This window comes from Solenopsis invicta, chromosome 1 (assembly GCF_016802725.1).
Source record: "Solenopsis invicta isolate M01_SB chromosome 1, UNIL_Sinv_3.0, whole genome shotgun sequence".
Lineage (NCBI taxonomy): Eukaryota > Metazoa > Arthropoda > Insecta > Hymenoptera > Formicidae > Solenopsis > Solenopsis invicta.
This window is the reverse complement of record NC_052664.1, coordinates 25,259,774-25,279,440: the sequence shown is the minus strand read 5'-3', so window position 1 is coordinate 25,279,440 and position 19,667 is coordinate 25,259,774. Positions and strand designations below refer to the sequence as shown.

General features: G+C 31.1%; 4 protein-coding genes across 9 annotated transcripts; 2 read left to right on the top strand and 2 right to left on the bottom strand.

Annotated features, from left to right (window-relative positions):
• The first annotated feature begins 4,287 nt into the window (after window positions 1-4,287).
• On the top strand, window positions 4,288-6,910 carry LOC105202121 (ubiquitin thioesterase otubain-like). The gene is made up of 5 exons (XM_039450679.1): window positions 4,288-4,458; window positions 4,526-4,578; window positions 4,896-5,195; window positions 6,151-6,351; window positions 6,440-6,910. The coding sequence occupies exons 1-5, from the start codon at window positions 4,416-4,418 to the stop codon at window positions 6,635-6,637; spliced, it is 795 nt and encodes a 264-aa protein (XP_039306613.1). The 5' UTR covers window positions 4,288-4,415; the 3' UTR covers window positions 6,638-6,910.
• Window positions 6,911-7,070: 160 nt separating this feature from the next.
• Window positions 7,071-8,816, bottom strand: LOC105202037 (BLOC-1-related complex subunit 7). Its single transcript, XM_011170389.3, has 3 exons — window positions 8,432-8,816; window positions 7,917-8,168; window positions 7,071-7,828 (listed from the first exon to the last, which is right to left on the bottom strand). Exons 2-3 carry the CDS (start codon window positions 8,052-8,054, stop codon window positions 7,649-7,651), a joined length of 318 nt encoding a protein of 105 aa, XP_011168691.1. The 5' UTR covers window positions 8,055-8,168; window positions 8,432-8,816; the 3' UTR covers window positions 7,071-7,648.
• A 195-nt stretch (window positions 8,817-9,011) lies between these two features.
• LOC105202038 (otolith matrix protein OMM-64) lies at window positions 9,012-12,046 on the top strand. The gene is made up of 5 exons (XM_039450626.1): window positions 9,012-9,198; window positions 9,847-10,702; window positions 10,781-10,972; window positions 11,098-11,285; window positions 11,421-12,046. Exons 2-5 carry the CDS (start codon window positions 9,857-9,859, stop codon window positions 11,587-11,589), a joined length of 1,395 nt encoding a protein of 464 aa, XP_039306560.1. The 5' UTR covers window positions 9,012-9,198; window positions 9,847-9,856; the 3' UTR covers window positions 11,590-12,046.
• A 225-nt stretch (window positions 12,047-12,271) lies between these two features.
• On the bottom strand, window positions 12,272-17,792 carry LOC105202039 (zinc finger protein 271). 6 transcript variants are annotated; one of them, XM_026132399.2, is made up of 3 exons: window positions 17,649-17,792; window positions 16,231-16,597; window positions 12,272-16,146 (listed from the first exon to the last, which is right to left on the bottom strand). In XM_026132399.2, the coding sequence occupies exons 2-3, from the start codon at window positions 16,549-16,551 to the stop codon at window positions 14,182-14,184; spliced, it is 2,286 nt and encodes a 761-aa protein (XP_025988184.1). In that variant the 5' UTR covers window positions 16,552-16,597; window positions 17,649-17,792; the 3' UTR covers window positions 12,272-14,181. The 6 variants fall into 6 exon arrangements, with proteins under 6 accessions (XP_025988184.1, XP_025988185.1, XP_011168697.1 ...); XM_026132400.2 differs by having other exon boundaries at window positions 17,653-17,782; XM_011170395.3 differs by having other exon boundaries at window positions 17,641-17,774.
• Between the last annotated feature and the right edge of the window lie 1,875 nt (window positions 17,793-19,667).

Genomic DNA, 19,667 nt, shown 5'->3' with positions numbered 1-19,667 from the left:
CTATATGCAACAAATCTTTATGAGCCTTCATAACTTTTTAAAGCTCACTGCAGACTGTAATTTGTATCAGAATTCAATATAAAATTTTATTTTGAACTTTATATTAATTTTATTTTTATAATTTTGTATCACGTAATATGAAAAAAAAAAAAATGGAAAATATATAAAATTATATCAAGTCACCTACCACAGCATAAATAATTATAAATTATAATTACAAATAATTAAAATTTTCTATCTAGGAATCTCAAGTAAATCTAAAAAGAACTTAACATTTGAAACGAGATGAGGAACGAAAACAAAGGAAACTGTTGGTTGTATAAAGGCAATTAGATTGTAAAATTTACTTGAGAATGTTTAAATGTAAATATAATCATAATGAGAGAAATTTCTCTTTTGTCTTTGTCAAATGATATCGTTAATTGTTCAGAAAAAGCTTGTGAAAAATATTCCTTCCAATAACTATTAATTTACGTGTGCATAATAAATGGTAGATGAAAGCAGGTCTTGGACAGTCTACAAAAAATGTCCCTTCCAGCTCCCTTAATCTGACGCATTGTCTCCGGTATCGATAATCGCATTAACTCTTGTTTTTAGTGATATATTATGGAGACGCAAAAAAATCTTACCGCACGACAACGTTCATCTCTGCGTTTTGATCTATTAATTTATTGTTCCGTCAATGTGCGAATGTGCGCGTGTTTCCGCAGCTCGCGCGAAGTTTAATTTCTCTCAGTCGCTCGGTTAAATCAGAAAATGTAACGAACACTTCCTTCTGACTGATAAAATTTCCAGTTTATGACGCTTGTTTGCATGCGAACGAGATGAGAAATGTAACGCGTAGGAATGATAGTCGCGCTTAATCGCTGAAATTCCTGCCGTCGTCCACCATCGCGCGGGAGAAATTTCACGTGTGCATGCGTGAAACGCGGGCAGAAAAAAAAGTTTCGACTATTAATCCCGAAAAATAGTGTTTCCCGCGCGCGCAGCCTCTCGTCCGCAACGGTGGCCGCTAATCAGGATGGCGTTAAGCCGCTTAGCCGAGCGTGCGAAGCTAAACGCTGATAATAAAAACAAGCGTGCATAAATTGCGCGAGCGAGATGAACGGTAATTTCCAAGCATTCGCTCAGGGATTTAATCCCAATTTACAGATAAAATATCCAAGGGAAGGCTTTTACCCTCTCGTGTTCCCGCCAAGTGACCGTTGTCTCCGACGTTCGCTCGGACTTGCGTCCAGTTGCGAAAATGATGAAACGCACGTTGGTCTACTTAAATCTATTAGCTGTAGAATTGAAGACGCAATTAATCCATAAAAAGTGAAGAACATATCTTCACAAACGAACACTACAATGAATTAATGTTATTACTTTATTTTATGCAAGAAGAAAATGCAATGTTCTGAATTAAAATTTGAAAAGTTTGAAAGATATGGTCGATGTTGATTAGAACTGTTCAAAAATATTACTATTTATTATAATTAATTGACGTAGTTATTTATTACCTATTATATATAAATAAATATAAACTTTAACTTATTAACTTTTTTTTCAAAGGTAAAAACTTATCTATGTAAACGAAAAAGGTAAAAGAAAAATTCCATATAGGAAACAATATTTCTTTGTTATTTTACATAAATTTAATTTACAAATAAAATATTAAATATATTTAATGAATCGTATTGTAATTATTTTATTATTTAAAGAAATCTAATTTTAAAAACACTTTATTCTAATTTGATATAAATAGAGCTTTCCAAAATAAACTTTTAATTTGAGTTAATTTAATCTTAACACAACTTTTAGCTAAGTTAATTTTTTGTTCGTGCAACATTTAACGCAACTAATTTAATTTTATAAGCCATTATCTCTAATTTAGTTTAAAAAATACATTAACTTGCCCCATAAGACAATAAATAAGACAATAAATATAATAATAAAAACAGTTGAAAAGGAGAATTATCGACTTGGCACGAACATCCCAGAAATCTAATTACTGCATTAAAAGAGTACGTTTGAGAAGACGGAAACGTTATGCCGAATATATATAACCGAACTGGATCTAAATGTCGTAGTTGGAATCAGATCTGATGATCACCAGACCGGAAGAGCAACACGATTGCGGACACGATTGCGAACTATACTAGACAGATTAGTACCAATGCTCTCTTGGGCGAGTATAGGTAGCTGTAGCTAATTACCTGCTGCGTCACGCTTCCGCGGTAGGAATCCTAATTATTCATGACTTACATTCTCTCGCGTTATTTGTTAAGGAACAATGACAGAATTTAGCCGAGAAGTTGAAGCAATCGTATCTGAAGGATTCGCGAGATTATATTTCATGCGGAAAATTCGGTATCACAATTTCATCAAATCTCAATTAAATGTTTAAAAATAGGACAAAAGTTTAATTTGATTCAAAGCGCGAAAAAATCGAAATGTAGTAGAATTATTTTCATGTACAAAATGAGATGCAATAAAATATGAAGAGAGATAAAATAAACAATCAACGATAAAATGCAATAAATCTGTATGAAGTACAATTTGTAATCGATAACGAATGCTTGATGGAAGTACGATTAATAACTATTGGAAAGATTAAAAACTGATAAAAAATAATGTATTGTCTAATAGATTTCAAAAGCTAGTATTTTTATCTCTCATTTCTTATGGCTTAGTCTTATGTCTATAAAACATTTTCAAGTTTAAACGATAATATCAAACGATAATTAATATTAATTTTCAAGAAAAATTAACATCCAATCATTCACGATTGGTCCAATTGAATACACGTGCCACATTGATACATATACATATATCTGGACGCGTATATACATACGTATTATGTACATGCGATGTGTGATCATATAGACATAGAGTGGAACCCTGTCTAAGCTAAAATAAACGGAACTATTAATTGGAAACGTGTGTAATTCTACTGTGTAGATGTTGCCGTTTGCGCAAATATATGTATAATACCAATAATATATACATATCAAATATCAATACTGTTATTTGCAAATAATTTAAGTTTTTATTCTACTTAATTTTAGAAAAAAATATTTTTAATATAAATGTTTATCTTTATTTACTAGACCTTTGTATTGTTAAAAATTGTATGAAAATAATAAAATCTATTTAATTATTATACGAAAATATTTTTAATAAAATTGTTAATTATTTATCTTATCTGTGCAAATACAAGATTAAATTTGTAAGATAAATTTTCGTTGAATAAATTCAATTTTTAAATATAAAGTCTAACAAAACAAGAAATAAATTGCTTAAATGATTATTTTGTAGTAATAAATCGAACGCTCGAATGAACCGCCATTACTACAGCTTTAGAGCAACTACAGTTTTCTACTGGTAGAGGTCAGTAAAGACAAGGTCGCACATTCTACACATCCATACATAAATTTACCTACAAATAGAATGTTTTTTTTTTATTTTTTAATAAAATGTGTTTAAAAATATTGTCAGTATTAAATATTATTTACATTGAATATTAAAGAAATAAAAAGTTTGATCAGATAATACAAAGTCTAAAATCAGATTGTTATAAGACGTACGTTCTAAAATTAAATATTAAAACTTTTGAAAATGTATCTTTTAGATAAATTTAAGACGTTTTATAAACAAATTTTAAACTTTGTGTTATTTAAGTGGAAGATTTCTTCTCTATCAAATGAAAATGTTGATAAATGTAAAACATAACCGACTGTTGATAATTAAGTTATAATTTTATGTTATAAAATAGTCAATTTTAAGTTATAAAATTGACTTTGAAATGCGAAATACAAATCTGAAATGTTCTACTGATTAGAACAATAATACAATATTATTTAAAAGATAAAAAAAGTAAATAACACACTTTTGTGATTTAAAAGTATTTTCTGACATAAAATTTACTGCTTATCAAATTGAAAATTGATTAATTTTTACAAATTAAAAATTTTAATATATGAAGAATATAATGAATTCTTTGAATAAATTAAATAACAATTAATAAAAACGTTTTGCCATTTCAAATGGCTCGAAAAGGTTCAGCAACAAATTACGAATAATCGACTAATATCCAAACAAAAGTTTTATTCAAAAGATATAAAAATAGCATATTTTATTTTTCGTTATTATTTTGACTTCAGTGCTCGAAAATAATGAAATTACAACTGAATTTATAAAATTTGAAGAATGCCGCGGCGAGTCGATTGTGAAGCCAGTCGATTGTGCCATTACCATCTTTATTAACGCGTCACGTAAACTACCTAGATTGAATCTGCTCGATAATGCTGCCAACACAAGAGCGTGAAGCACAGCGGCAAACACCTTTTCAACTTCACATGGAAACATCGGGCTTTTGTTTACGATTGATAATTTGACAGCCGTGGTGAAATTTAAGGAAATTCTTCTGAGATATGGAAAATAACTCGCTTAAGGAGCAATCCGTAGAAAACACAGGTCTGTTAGCGTAATTTATTGTTGCGAAATCAAGCCAAGTAATTTATTATCCCAATCTTAATTTCAGATGTTAACCAGGACGAGTTGATACTTCAACAACAGAGACGTATCGAGAAGGAGGTTAATATGCCGTTTGTGTGTCATGTTTAAAGTGTAGAAAGATATATTAGTTCTGTTTAATTCGCGCAATTAAAAGCATAATTTATCGTATATTCAAATTAGCCTTGTTAACTTAAATAAAGACTATTCATTTTATTATTTACAACTTATTACTCGATAAAACGTGTAACTACATTTAAACAATATTACATTGCTTTTAACAGTATAAATTTTTTCCCTGAACACTAACCTGACAATTATCGAGTGTTCTTTTAAATTAAGGCTAGGATTTCTATGAGGCTTCTATTTTTCAATATATAATTGTTTCTGTATTTTAGATCTCAGAATCTATAGCATTAGTTGGTGAAAAGGAACCACTAAAGAGCTTGGAACAAGAATATGCGGAGGATGACGTGTATCTCTCGAAGGCGAAAGCTTTGGCTCAAAAATATTCTTACATTAGGAGAACTAGACCTGATGGCAATTGTTTCTTCAGAGCATTTAGTTATGCTTATTTGGAAAAATTAATTGGGAACAAAGAAGAATATGATAAATTTCGTGATCTAGCTAGAAAAAGCAAGGATAGCCTTGTAGCTCTAGGTTTTCCACAATTTACAGTTGAAGACTTTCATGATACGGTGAGCCTGTATGCTTTCATCCTTAAATTAAATTTATTTATACATATAGATCACAGTGTGTTAATGTAACACAAATTATGAGAATACATGTTTTGAAAAAATTATATATATGGTAGCTGTCCTAAGTATATTGGTAAGTGTCCCAATTACTGCCTTTTTATCAATTGTAATATTAGAATAGAAAGCATGAAATGTTATGTATCATAAATATTCTAATGTTAAATTATCATATAAACATAAACAAATGCATGACAATATTGAATACCCAAGTAATAAATCGAGACAATATTAGGTATGTGCAACAATAATTAGAGTGGGAAAGGAAGCATTTTTTAAGATTGATTTAATACTCTACATATTTTTTTTTGTCATTAAAAAATATAAAAGCATTAAAAATATTTGTTAATCTAAGACTATCATATAAACATAAGTAAATGCACAGGAGTAAATAGAGAAGCAATATCAGATATGTGCAGTATTATTTATGACATTGGCAAGATTGATAATTTTATATATATATATATATATATATATATATATATATATAAAATTACACTATATGTTATTAAATTACTTCAAAATTAATTATTAAACAACTCCTCAAATTATCAAAAAGCATTTCTCTTGTTTTTTTTTTTTTAATTGCAAACATGTATATGTATATATACATATAGATTTATACCTCATATTTTTATTTCTTTTCTCATGTTTAAATAATCAGTTTTTGAACTTGTTACTTTTATTTTGTATATATTAAAGTTTCTACATAAATAATGATGACAAAGAATGTTATATATTTAACAAAATAAGCATATCAATCACGACTATGTGCTAAAGCAATAGTAATTTGGACAGTTACCCAACATAATAAGTAATATATATATTATGTAATGATTTCACGACGTAAAATTTATTATGAGGAACTTGAGATGAGTTGAATAAATTCCTGTTACAGTTTATGGAAGTCATTGACAAAGTAGGTGGTGACACAGAGTCCAGTCACATGGAGTTACACAAATTATTCAATGAACAAGGTTATTCCGATTATGTTGTTGTGTATCTTAGATTAATTACATCTGGTCAGTTGCAGCGCGACGCTGATTTCTATCAACATTTTATTGAGGGGGAACGTACTATCTCAGAATTCTGCCATCAGGTTCGCATCTGACAAAATTTCAATATTTTTATATTAATATTTATTTTATATTTGTGCATGTTACTAATATATATATATTTTTTTTTAGGAAGTCGAACCAATGTATAAGGAATCCGACCATATTCACATTATAGCAATGAGTAGTGCCCTAGGAACTGGTGTTAGAGTTCGTTACATGGACAGGGGCGCAGGAACTGAAGTGACTGCTCATGACTTTCCTGAAGGTGCTATACCAGCTGTGCACTTATTATATCGTCCCGGCCACTATGATATTCTTTATCCTTGATGAATCTAACGTTATGCAGGTTTTTGTTTTAATTATATAAAAATGATTTCTAACGGCCAGATCTACTTCAAACTCTATTTTCAAAAATGTTTCAGTTATAACGTAATATCTTTAATTTAAAAAAATAAAGCAAATAAGTCGATTTCATGTACACATTTTAGAAACCCCTAAGTGCATTTGCATTTTACCAGTTTGTCGATATATCCTATTATTTATAAAACGACATTTTAAACTTTAAGACTAATTGTCTGGAATAAATATCAAAGAAATTAATGTATCTGTGTTAATTTCTATATTCTTTTTCTTATTCTATTTTCCTTATCTATAGGTAATTACATAAATAATATATAATTTCAGTCTACAAAAACATTAACACATTAAATTAATAACACATTTCGCAATAATTTAAAAAAAACATTATTTCAACTTCATGTTCCTTCTATATAGAATAAATTATATTTTATTTATACATGTTAGTTTTTTAAACAATTATACTCTGCAAACACATTCTCAGTCTACAAATATATTAAGAAATTAAAGACATTTTACAATTTTTATACTTGACAGCCTGAGAAGAGTTTATAACAAAAAAAAAAAAAAAGAAACAGTGTTACATGTGTGTGTGTGTGTGTGTGTGCGTGTGCGTGTGCGTGTGTGTGATTATTAGTTTTATATATATATATATATATATATATATATATATATATATATATAACTAATAATTAATCCTCCAATATAAGCTTACATTCGGAAACAACACCTGAGTGCCTCTATATATCATTTAAGATTTGTTCGCGTCGCAAGTGCTCCAAGTACTCCAAGTGCTCTTGGAGCATGCGACGCGAACAAACCTTTAGTCTTGTTCACCAAATATTAAATGATACATTGGGGCATTCAAGATCTGAACATAGCCAAGCATATTGTTTCTAGAACACATATCCTGCAGATGTTTACATTGTATAGAAAACTAATATATACAACATAAGATAATACATATGTGTCTATACTATGTTATCGTTGCATAGATCGTACTTGTTCAGTAACTTGTTCCAACATAGCCGAATTTTTGTCAATTGCATCCATTTGATATTCCAAATGAGTGCCGATAAGTGCAAGCTTTTTCAAACTTGATTCCATCGTTTCCAATCCATGCTCTTGTTGTGCAAAGTTCCTTGCTGCATGCATTAGAATCTACAGGGATGGCAGGATGACAGATTTAATGATAAAATGATTAATATGAGTTAACTCTCCTAGAAACTAATTAGAAAAAAGATATTACTTCGCTGCTTCGGGAACCTCGCTGTATCTGTCTGGCGAGCGAAGCAATGTTATTGACATTAACTTGCACTCTGTCTGCCAATCTCATCTTTGACTCGATGAACAAGCTACGTGCGCTTGTACTGGATGCTGAAGCCATATTGTATTGTTTCTCATTAATTGTTGGGTAAGTCTTGCTCTTAATATGATCCAGGATAGATAAACTGTTCGTTTTGTTGATTGGTATTCTTGATGGCAGAGACTATTTCATTATCTGAAAATATTACATATACAGTCAAAGGCAATGCTCCTCATAATTTGTGTAACATTACCAAATGTCACAGCAGCGAAAGGACACAAGAAAAATTCAAATTTCTTAAACTAAAATTTTATATAATTTTATTATTTTAAATTACTTTATTACAATATATTAATTACATATTTCTTTTCTATATTTCAAATTATAAGACATGTCCTCAAATAAGATATTTAGTAACCCTATTGTAATTTGCATTTTACTTAATATCAACATGTTACCTCAAAGATATTTGTTATATATATATATGCTTTTAAGCATTTGACTCTTCGCTGAAACGTGTCACGTCTATAAAAATAAGAAATCAATTTATAAACACAAATGGTCACAAATATCACAGCGAATTTAACTTCTTCTTCTTCTCAACGTTAATGGTACCCGTCCCCAGTGTCAACGTGGCGGGGACGATTTGACCATAGTAACCAAGGTATTTTTATGCTTGCTTTCAGTAGTTATATAGGAAACAAAAAGACTTAAATAGGAATACGAGATATGCTTGCACAAAAAATAAAGAGGATTGCATCAGCAATCCTGACCGCGCTTTTTCACTCTATTACAAACACGCTTACTGGTACACGGCCAACCAGCGAATCTCAGCGAATTTAACGTACGAATCACATTATTTTGTGCACTTAAATTGAACAGATATAGAGGGTGTCTATAAAGTGTGTCTCTGTTCTCGATATTTTGGAAACGTCGATATCCGATATCCAATAGAAGAGTACATTTTCTAGAGACAAAAGTGTTACTATATAGAAATCTTATTTGCTATTGGACATCGAATCATCGTACGTCGGCTGTCGAATACAGTGCGGAAAAAGGCTACACCAGTGCAACAAGTGCAAATGAATTGACGTTGCGTCGCAAATTCTAACCTAAAATTCTCCGCCTTAGAAAACTATAACTAAGTGCATATTTGTTATATATTTGTTTGAAAAATATACACACTAATTATATTCCATTGTTTGTGAGCGTGTATATCAAACAGGTAATCATTAAACACGTTTATGATAAATTTTTGCTCAATTTAACGAGCAATTGAGCGAAAAAGACTCCAATTTTTAAGAACTCGTTTAAGAACTACCGTTATAATATTAAATTGAACTGAATACACAGACCGTTTAAGCACTCTCTATGCTTATGAAAATTTATAAAATCATCTGAGTATCATATATAAAAATGTATTGGTATTTAAACTACTTGAAGACTGAACTCTTTATTTTCAATGTAACATAAGATTTGATGTAAAACATCTGTTTTTTTTAGCTTTAAGCTTCTTGCACTCTCCAATGTAAAAAAAAAGAAAGAAGAAAGATCAAGAAGTTTATCTATAGAAAGAACGGATTTGAAAATTTTAAATAGGATCTGAATATTGTGACTATTTTTGTAATATTTACTTTTTTGAATCTTGTTAAATAATACAAAACTTTTGTATGCATACAAATTGTATACTCATTGTGTGTTTATCTATATACTAATAATACCATAACCTTGTTCTGATATACATTATCAATACTGAAAATTTACAATATTCATAACATACTATAGATTTTCAATACTGACAAAATACATCAAAATACAGTCAATGTTTAAGATTACTAATAAAACTGGATTACATTTAAATTTATATTATTAGCAATATTAGAATGGAATGTGAGGATGACTACCCTGACAAGATGGAATCTAAGAAGAAAGATGTCAACACATACAAAATTAAATATAAAAGTAAAAATATTGAGAATAGCATAGAAACATCAGAGAATGAAGATAGCAATGAGAAGAAAATGATAAATGATGATGAATGCGAGGATGACTACTCTGACAAGATGGAATCTAAGAAGAAAGATGTCAACACACACAAAGTTGACTGTAAAAGTAAAAATATTGAGAATAGCATAGAAACATCAGAGAATGAAGATAACAATGAGAAGAAAATGATAAATGATGATGAATGCGAGGATGACTACTCTGACAAGATGGAATCTAAGAACAAAGATGTCAACACACACAAAGTTAAATGTAAAAGTGACAATATTGAGAGTAGCACAGAAACATCAGAGAATGAAGATAGCAATGAGAAGAAAATGATAAATGATGATGAATGCGAGGATGACTACTCTGACAAGATGGAATCTAAGAACAAAGATGTCAACACACACAAAGTTAAATGTAAAAGGGGAAATATTGAGAGTAGCATAGAAACATCAGAGAATGAAGATAGCAATGAGAAGAAAATGATAAATGATGATGAATGCGAGGATGACTACTCTGACAAAATGGAATCTAAGAAGAAAGATGTCAACACACACAAAGTTAAATGTAAAAGTAAAAATATTGAGAATAGCATAGAAACATCAGAGAATGAAGATAGCAATGAGAAGAAAATGATAAGTGATGAATCTGAAGATGAATATACAATGCATTACAGTGATGCAACATACTTAGCAAGAGAAAAGGCATTAAAAGAGAAATTGTACCAACGAGAAGCAATGGTAATAAAACCTTAAAAGAAATTTAATTTGATAAGAATATTGTAAAATAAAATATAAGTGTATTTTTCATTTTTGCAGTATTTGTACAATTTGCGTGTGCAATTGGAACACCCAGTACTACCACAGCACAAGATTGAAACACGAGCGGGATCTCATCTACCAACACGAAATGAAATAGAAAAATTTGAAAAAATAATACCAATTAGGAAAGGTTCGTATTCTTTTGAAGAGGATAAGATTATCGCTCGTAATTGGAAAAAATTTTGCAAGGTCAGTATGCAAGATATACTTTCTATTTGCATAATAATTTTTAGAAATATTTTTTTTATAAATTTAAATAAGTTATTCATAATATATGTGGAATCTCATGCCGAGACTATTTACAATGTTAATAGTTACATAAATGGGATGTAAAAAAGACGAAACCATTTTTACAATTAAGAGATGGCAGAGTATGTCACATGCGTAATATCACAGAGAGACGGAAATTTGTACAATTTTTAGCTCATGATTTACCAGATAGAACTCTGTATAGTGTCTACCACAGATTTAGAAATTTATACGAGAATAATATACAAACAAGGTAATATTTAATAAAATATATTTATACTGGATTATTTTATATGTATTTTTATATAATTGTGAAATAACTTTAGTGTAAAATATATTATAACTTGCAGTAATTACGAAATATTAATATTTGAATAAAAATGATTAGGTATAAACCTGAAGAAGATGAAATGATAATAGATCATTTAGAAAATAATCCATTTCTTAACGAAAGATGTAAGTATACTGATTTGGCTAAAGCTCTTCAAAGAACAAGACACTCCATTTGGCGACGTTATCGAATATTAAAGAAGAAAAAAAAGGAGATTCAAGAATGATAATTATATGTATTAACAATAATAATACGGTAAGATTAATTAAGTCTAATAAATATTAAGTAAATAGAAGATTAATGTTTTATTATTGATATATTACTTATTTTTAATAAAAGAGCATTTTGTCACAATAGATCTTAAAAAATATATAAATAATCATCGTATATTTATATAAAAATTCTATTAATGCTAAGATGAAATTGAATAACAAAACGTAAATATAAATGATAAGATTTAAAATGAGTTTATAAATTTGCTTCTCATTAATATAATTTTTTATTTGTTACCTTATTGAAGCTTTTTCTGCATATGAGTTTCACATCAAATAAATTTTTCTGTAAAATATAGATATTCTACAAAGAAATAATATCCACTAAATTTTTAATATTGTATAAATTATATTAAAAATTGTTTTTTATGTATATAATAAAGTAGAAATGGAACTTCATATTTTCTGCAATGCATGCTTTGTTTAATTTTAACTTTGTAATAAATTAAGTATAAAATGCCATCTCGTTAAATGTTTTCCGTTTGTCATTACTTTATTACATTCACTTTAATCTTTTTTTAAATGTTACTCTTTATAATAAAAAGAATTTATAATCGTATAGAATCTTTGTTAATACAATATTTTGTAATGTAAAGAAATAAGGCGTTGTAGGAAATAAAAGACTCGGTAAATATATATTGTTTCTGATTGATAAAAAATTCATTTAATTATGTATTGATCATATATTAATGAGATGGAGAGATCTATATCGCAACAAGAATTATGGATCGAAAAGCTTCTATTAACAATACAAAAAATATAATAAAATGATACTACGATTTTTAAATACAAACTTTACTTCATTCAATATTTAGGAAAATAAGGTTTACAAATTTTATATTATTAAATACTTAAATGAATGATGATCAGTCTCACCTATAATCTGTGTATATATATATATATATATATATATATATATATATATATATATATATATATATATACATATATATAATGTAACTAATATTATTTATATGTATATTTGTACATTCCCCCTCCTCTCTCTCACTTATTTTTTATATGAACCATCTCAGTTCATATAAACCATTGTTTGATTAAAAATTGAAATTAATTTCAACACTTTAAATATATAAATAATTAAGAAATAGGTATATTTTTACTAATCAACGGATAATTTAAATGAATCATATTCTGATTATTAGCTTATGCTGAACATATAACATTAAAGTTTTCATTTTTAACAAAGTTAAAAAAATATAATCGCACAATATTATTTTCTTTGTGTAATAACATTACCCATCATTTGTATTTAACATAATTTAAGATTTTCATAAATGTATACACATCATGAATATGATTATCATTCATTTATTTGTGTAATGAAATATATGCCGATTAAATTTATTAAATGATCGAGTTCTTTCATTCAATCATCATGTATACAATAATCACAGACCAGAAATTGTATACCTGATATTACATTTCTAGCGCCACTATTTTTGCGCATCAGCTATTAATATTTTTTAAATGTACATTAAAAATCGAACGATTAATAATCGCGTTGTGCTTTGTATCGAGATTTTTTATAAATTCATCAGTATGCGTACGAATTTCTAAATCTGTAAAAGATAGAAGATATTGCTACTACAAATATTATTTGTCTTAATTTTTGCCTTGTCTCCAATTGATTTAGTTTTCATGATAATCCATTCCGATCAATAGCTGGATAAATAACATTGTATTGGTGAAGGAAAGAAATAAAATTCTGCTGTATAAAAAGAAAGGCTTGGGCAACTATTCTCTCTTAAAATAACATAACATAAACAACTATCATGTAATATGTGGTATAACAAGATCTGGATTATACGAATACATACAAAAATATATATATATATGTACACATGTTGAAATATGTAGTCCACAAATATTCATACCTATGAATATCAAATAATAAAAAAATAGTTCGCAATTTTATAACAGTAATTATTTCATTTTGAAAATTCTTCATTCCTCATATAAACATGAGTATGTTTAATTTTATCATGGATACTCACTTACGTGGTTTTAAAATCAAAGCACACAAGCAGACCGTTTACGTTTAATGAACGTTCAAAAAACATTTAGTCGATACATTAAAAAAAAAATTTATTAAACGTTTATTTAACGTTGCACTGTTAAGATGTCTCATAAAAAACTATATAACTAGTAAAAAAAATGTTAATAGACGTTATAAAGTTTTATAAAATGTTCTTATAATATTTATTAGTTAAAAAAAAAAAAATCGATCTAAAAAATCAAATTTTTAACATTTACTTTTTCAGCTTCAATGTTTAAAAATGATTTTTAACGTTTATTAAACGTATTTTGAATCTGTGTTGCTTGATCGTTAACGTCTTTCAAATGCCGAGTCCAAGGAACATTTTTCCATTATGACAAAAGAGATGCGTGTATATTTACAAGAATGACGCTTATGTTGCATGCATTTCGTACGTAGAATTTACAGCTGCAACAGCAACAGCTTATACATTACATTCGCAGACACTCATGGACAACACTTGTAAATCTGTGATACCATATTGTCATTTTTAAAACATTTGACCTATCACAGCGACTGGTCGCACTCCCGCTCCATTATTCACGTTATTCATATTCACGTGAATATGAGTGACTGTGTGCGGTATGTGATGATGATTGTGATCATCAACAATCATCTCACCGTACTGGGCACGGCAGCGCTTCTGATGTGCAAAGAGGCTGCCGCTGTGGCTATACGCGGCACCGCATGTCTTGCACACGTATGGTTTCTCGCCGGAATGGGTATACGTGTGCTCCTTCAATGTACTGAGCCTCTTGAAAGCCTTGCCGCAAGTTTTGCACAGATAATTTGCTTCGCCGGTATGTCGAGTTAAATGCCTACGAAAAGCCGAGCTCACAGCAAACGCGGCACTACACACGTGACAGACAAACGGCTTGTCGCCTGTGTGAATGCGAATGTGATTCGCCAGGCTCGTCGTAGTCGTGAAGCCGCTGTTACACGTCTTGCATACATGTGGCTTAATACCGGTGTGAGTTCGCATGTGATAGGTGAGAGACGAATTGCTCGGGTATACCTTACTGCAGATGTGACATAGGTATTCGCGCGGCACTTTCTCTTTCGGTTTGTGCGTTCTCTGATGGAGAACGAGACGAGCCTGACTAGCACAAACTTTCCTACAGATCTCGCAGGTAACGGGCTCGGCCTTCGGCTTGTGCATCGACACGTGCCGTCGCAGACCTTTCTTAGTGGCCATGACTTTGTCGCAGTGCTGACACTTGTATTCTCCGGATCCTTCCTCGTCACTCTCCTCTTTTTTTACGTTCTCGCTCTCTGGCGTGGCACTCATCGTATTACTGTTCGGCATTTCGTCGTCGTCCGAATCGTACAACTTGTTATCGTCCACCAAGTTATCCAGCAGCCCATGTCCATGCTTCTCCGCGTGTTTCTTCAACGTGTCCGGCCTGAAAAACCATTTCTTACATACTGTGCAAGAGTATTTCTTATCGCCATGCACGAGAGTATGTCTTCTTAGATTCTTTAAAGATGAACAGTATTGATTGCAAGTCTCGCATTTATATAATTCGGGCGCGTTCTCGAACTCGTCTGCTTCATTCGCAGGCCCAGTTTCGTCATCGGTATCGCCTTCGCTCTTGAGCTCTTTCTTCGGTTCTTTATTATCCTTTCGCTCGCTCGTATTGATCTGCTTAATCATATCGTTTACTTTCTCTGTATGTGACTTCAAATGTCTCACGAGACTTTGAGACTTGGAAAAGGACGCATGACAAAGTTGACACGCGTGCGGCTTCGACGTGTGAATCTTCTGATGATTCTCCATGTTTTCCTGCTTATAAAACATCTTTAGGCAGACGTCGCACTTATATTTCTTTTCGTGTACCAACAAATGTTTCTTCAAACCTTTCTGCGTAGCATATTGCTTGGAGCAGACTTTGCACTTAAATTTCGTCTCCACTGAATCTTGACTGTCGCTGCTTGGCTCGTAATAATTGTCTGCGATTTCGTCGTCGCTGTAAGTTTTAGCTGATTTCGTCTTTCTCGTAGACGTACGTTTCTGAGGAACGCTTTCCTCTTTTACATTATCATTAGATAAGCTTTCATTGACAAACTGCTGATCCTCCTGATCTGTATTATTTTTTTCTACATATTGATCGGTTTCCTTAATATCGTCATCCTTGTTTTGTAAATTGATAATGTTAGATGTATCTGGTACATCCTCCTGCACTATCGTCATTTGATGAACCTCTGATATGCAAGAATCCTTCTCATCCTCTTTAGTCCCTTCAAATCCAATGGAACAAATAAATAGCTTCTCGTCTGACATTTGAATTTGATTGGTATTCAGATTGATTTCGCTTCTGGGAAACGAATCAGTGGCTTGACTGTACTCCTGTGCACTCGCAACCACCTGCATGTTCTCTTTTACAAAATAATCCTCCTGGAAGGGGTCCGACTTTTTCGACAGCACATTTTGTAGATCTGTCTGTGTACAAGAATCCTGAAAAATTACATCATGTATATAAATATATACTGTCACGTATTTTTATATGCAGGCAAATATAAGTGAAAGTGATTTCCTTACTGTGGCAGACTTAATGCACTTGGCAGGCTTATTGTAGTACATGCGCAACTTTGCATCAGAGTGTTGACACTGCTGCCTAAACTCATGGGCGATAGTGGCCCTATAAATACAAACGTCGCAAATCAGGGAAGGCAATCCATCCTGCTCGTGTAGCTCGATAGAGCCACAAACTTGTATTTTTTGAGAAAGATCCATGAGATCATTGACTGTTAGGGATTCTTTCTGAGGTGAGAAAATTGATGACAAATTGGTAGCCTCAGTAAGACAGATCCTGCATACTCTGTCCATATTAATTGGCAAAGTAAAGTAATCCGAAGTCATCGTTCCAACAGATAAAATATACAATAATTCACTCGTGACAAGTTATCTGTAAAATAAAAAAGAAAAAAATACAATAGAAAATGAATAAAGGCGTTCTCCTTTGCAGATTATGCACATAACATAGTTTAAATTATGTACAACATTATCAATATAATTATAATTATAAATATGAAACCCTAACGCATCCCATGCATGCATGAAAGACAAAAACAGAGATATCCCTGTTTAGTAACAGAAGACAAAGTACAGACGGCATCGTCGTAATACGTTGCATTAGCATCGCGCGGTAGGTCGGCGTGCGTTTTCACACGGCATCGTGGGCAATCGATGAGGCAATTTAATATCTCTTATGACGTGAACGAGCCCCGGCGGATCGGATCTTGTTTCGCGGGCGCAGCCGGGCGAAAGCGAGATTCGCGATACAGCGACGCGTGACGTCGCAAGATACATTCCTATGCGTCGCGCGAATTCCGTGCGCGCACCGGGACACGGGAGAGATAAGGAATTAAATATACAAATACCGGAGCGGTTCTCAACCTCTCGACGCGGGGCACGTTTGTGCGTCGTGCCGCCCCCGATGCCGCTGCTCCCGACAGTGACGCCCAGTGAATGCGAACGAGACGCGGCGCCTTAGCCCGTGGACAACAGCTCTTTCTCTCGCTGGTCCGAACGGCGCGGCGCTTTTCAGGGCGCTGCGCGCTCGCAACGGCCTCACGTCGCTCGGAGACGCGATGCGCACCGCTCCATGATCGATCCGTCGATTCGCAGGATTCGCAGCGACTCTGCCAGCCACTCCGTTCCGAATATTCCGTCCTCGAAGCTCCTCCCGGCCTTTGTCTCGGTTCGCTCGCGCTCCGATCAGCAATCGCGGCTCGCGAAAGTTGAGAGCAATCTGAGACGAACGCCCGAACGTCCAGAAGAGTGTGGGTGGGTCAATACAAAGAAGAGCCGGGGTTCGCGAGGACGCACGCACAGTGCGCGTATGTGTGAGTGCGAGATTATATCGGAAGCCTCGATTAATTGGTCAGCGACTCGACCAGCTCTTTTCAAGCTCTAATACAGCGGAGACGAAATGTTGTGTATACATACATACATACATACGTCTGCTGCTTAATGAAATTAGCATCGAGGCGGCGACACGCTGCCACAAGTGCCACATCTGTATAACAACTGGACTGAACTAAACTGCTAAATTTCTATGAGATGCACGACTCCGAAAGAAGTGCAGAACTTATGCACATGCGTTTTATAAGAGGCAGTCGTGTATGATTGGTTGAATTTTAAACAATTATGTTATATACACAATTTTATTATACACGTATAATCATATTACATTTTCTTTGAAAAAGAATATTTGTAAATAATATATACAATAATTATATTCTTTTTTTTTATTAAAAAATTGTAACAGTTTTTGGAAATAAAATATAAAATATACGTGTGTGTATATGCGTTTATAATAAATACACACACATACTTATTATGTTTATACCTATTTCATCAACAATGAACAAATTTATAAGACAGAAGATATAAGTTCGAAAATAAATATTAAAAATAAATATATATAAATATTAAATAATTAAATATTTTGCAATATTTATGTGATTATAAAATAATGATGCAATTTTGAAGTTCAGCTACCCTAATATAAATTTAAATTTTATGTACGTATACGTACATAAATATTCCATAATAGAAGTAACATTTTATTAGAAATATAAAAGCTAGTTTAGTAAAGAAATATTTTTATTACGATAAAAGATATACGAGTAATACAATATATATGATTCTTTAGAACAATACTTTGCCAATTGACATAATTACTCTACAAATTTAAAAATCTCTTGTAAATAAAAATCAGAGTCTTATTTTAACGTAATTAAAATAACAAGTTGAACGTTAATATTCGATACACTATTATCTTATGATACGCGAAACACTATATTATCACATTTTCATTACATTCTATCATATTGTCAGACATATATGTACGTTTTCTAGTATCATCTCATGTACAGATATTTACGATGTAACAATTTTTGGAGTAAACTTTTGAGCATGGTAACTAAAGCCCATATCACACTACATATTGCTCATATCACACTACATAATCGCAGATCAACCAATCAGATTATAGTAACCAAAATCTGATTGGTGAATACTTGCAGTTCGTAATAATTCAATGTGCATCCGCAATGTGTAGTGTGATACGAGTGTATAGGCTTGTTTAAATGAATGCGAAAATTAACCAATCATATGTTTGATATTCGCGTAAAATTCATGGCATCCTCCATATATAAACGTCCAATTGGTTAATTTCTTTGTTCACAGCTGATTGTGAGTTTAGCAGACGGATTACGCTCATCTTTATCAACGTAGATTAACTTTACTTTCGGTTTAATTTATTTACCTTTTGCTAGTTTTAAGAATTAAAAGAAGATAAATAATAATTTATATAGACCGAGATCAGAAGTTAACTTACATTACTAAAAATGGTCATTAAAATGAAACTTTGATTAAATGCAAAATAATTTTATCGATATTTAAATTACCAAGTAATATTATTGATACAAATAAAAATATTTTTTTTTGTTATATTATTTTACAAATAGAAATAAATATTTAATTAAAAATGAATTATAAGACTAAAAATTTTATTTCAAATAATTTTGTCAGTTGAATTAATTGCAGATAAATTCTAATCTAAATTTTCTTCCCAAACAACGAAAGTTGATATATGGATATATCTATATTGACGAAACTCATACAGTACCTATATAGAATACAATATAACATTTCAGTAATATATATTATAGAAACATTGTAAAAAATTACAACATTGAAAGAATGCTTCATGAGTATTTTATGTGTTATATAAAGTACATTTAAGTACATATATTTAAAATATACTTTAAATCTATTAAAAAATAGAAAATAATAAATACACGTAAAAAAATATAAAACATAAAAGACGCATATATACATGTTCTTATATTTACTGATTTAAGACCATTACATCTTAACCACCATTTTAAGACGTCATCAACCAATCAGAGTCATATAAGTCATATTAGCATCTTAGACATTATTTAAGACAATCTTGAAATAAGAAT

What these genes read in the sequence shown, in the direction of transcription:
- LOC105202121 (XM_039450679.1), top strand. Translation starts at nt 4,416, where the DNA reads ATGGAAAATAACTCGCTTAAGGAGCAATCCGTAGAAAACACAG. An exon ending in AGAGACGTATCGAGAAGGAG is followed by an intron (nt 4,579 to 4,895) that starts GTTAATATGCCG and finishes TCTGTATTTTAG; the next exon opens with ATCTCAGAATCTATAGCATT. An exon ending in TTGAAGACTTTCATGATACG is followed by an intron (nt 5,196 to 6,150) that starts GTGAGCCTGTAT and finishes TTCCTGTTACAG; the next exon opens with TTTATGGAAGTCATTGACAA.
- LOC105202037 (XM_011170389.3), bottom strand. Translation starts at nt 8,054, where the DNA reads ATGGCTTCAGCATCCAGTACAAGCGCACGTAGCTTGTTCATCGAGTCA. An exon ending in GAGGTTCCCGAAGCAGCGAA is followed by an intron (nt 7,829 to 7,916) that starts GTAATATCTTTT and finishes CCATCCCTGTAG; the next exon opens with ATTCTAATGCATGCAGCAAG.
- LOC105202038 (XM_039450626.1), top strand. Translation starts at nt 9,857, where the DNA reads ATGGAATGTGAGGATGACTACCCTGACAAGATGGAATCTAAGAAGAAA. An exon ending in TGTACCAACGAGAAGCAATG is followed by an intron (nt 10,703 to 10,780) that starts GTAATAAAACCT and finishes TCATTTTTGCAG; the next exon opens with TATTTGTACAATTTGCGTGT. An exon ending in GAGAATAATATACAAACAAG is followed by an intron (nt 11,286 to 11,420) that starts GTAATATTTAAT and finishes AAAAATGATTAG; the next exon opens with GTATAAACCTGAAGAAGATG.
- LOC105202039 (XM_026132399.2), bottom strand. Translation starts at nt 16,551, where the DNA reads ATGACTTCGGATTACTTTACTTTGCCAATTAATATGGACAGAGTATGC. An exon ending in AGTGCATTAAGTCTGCCACA is followed by an intron (nt 16,147 to 16,230) that starts GTAAGGAAATCA and finishes GTAATTTTTCAG; the next exon opens with GATTCTTGTACACAGACAGA.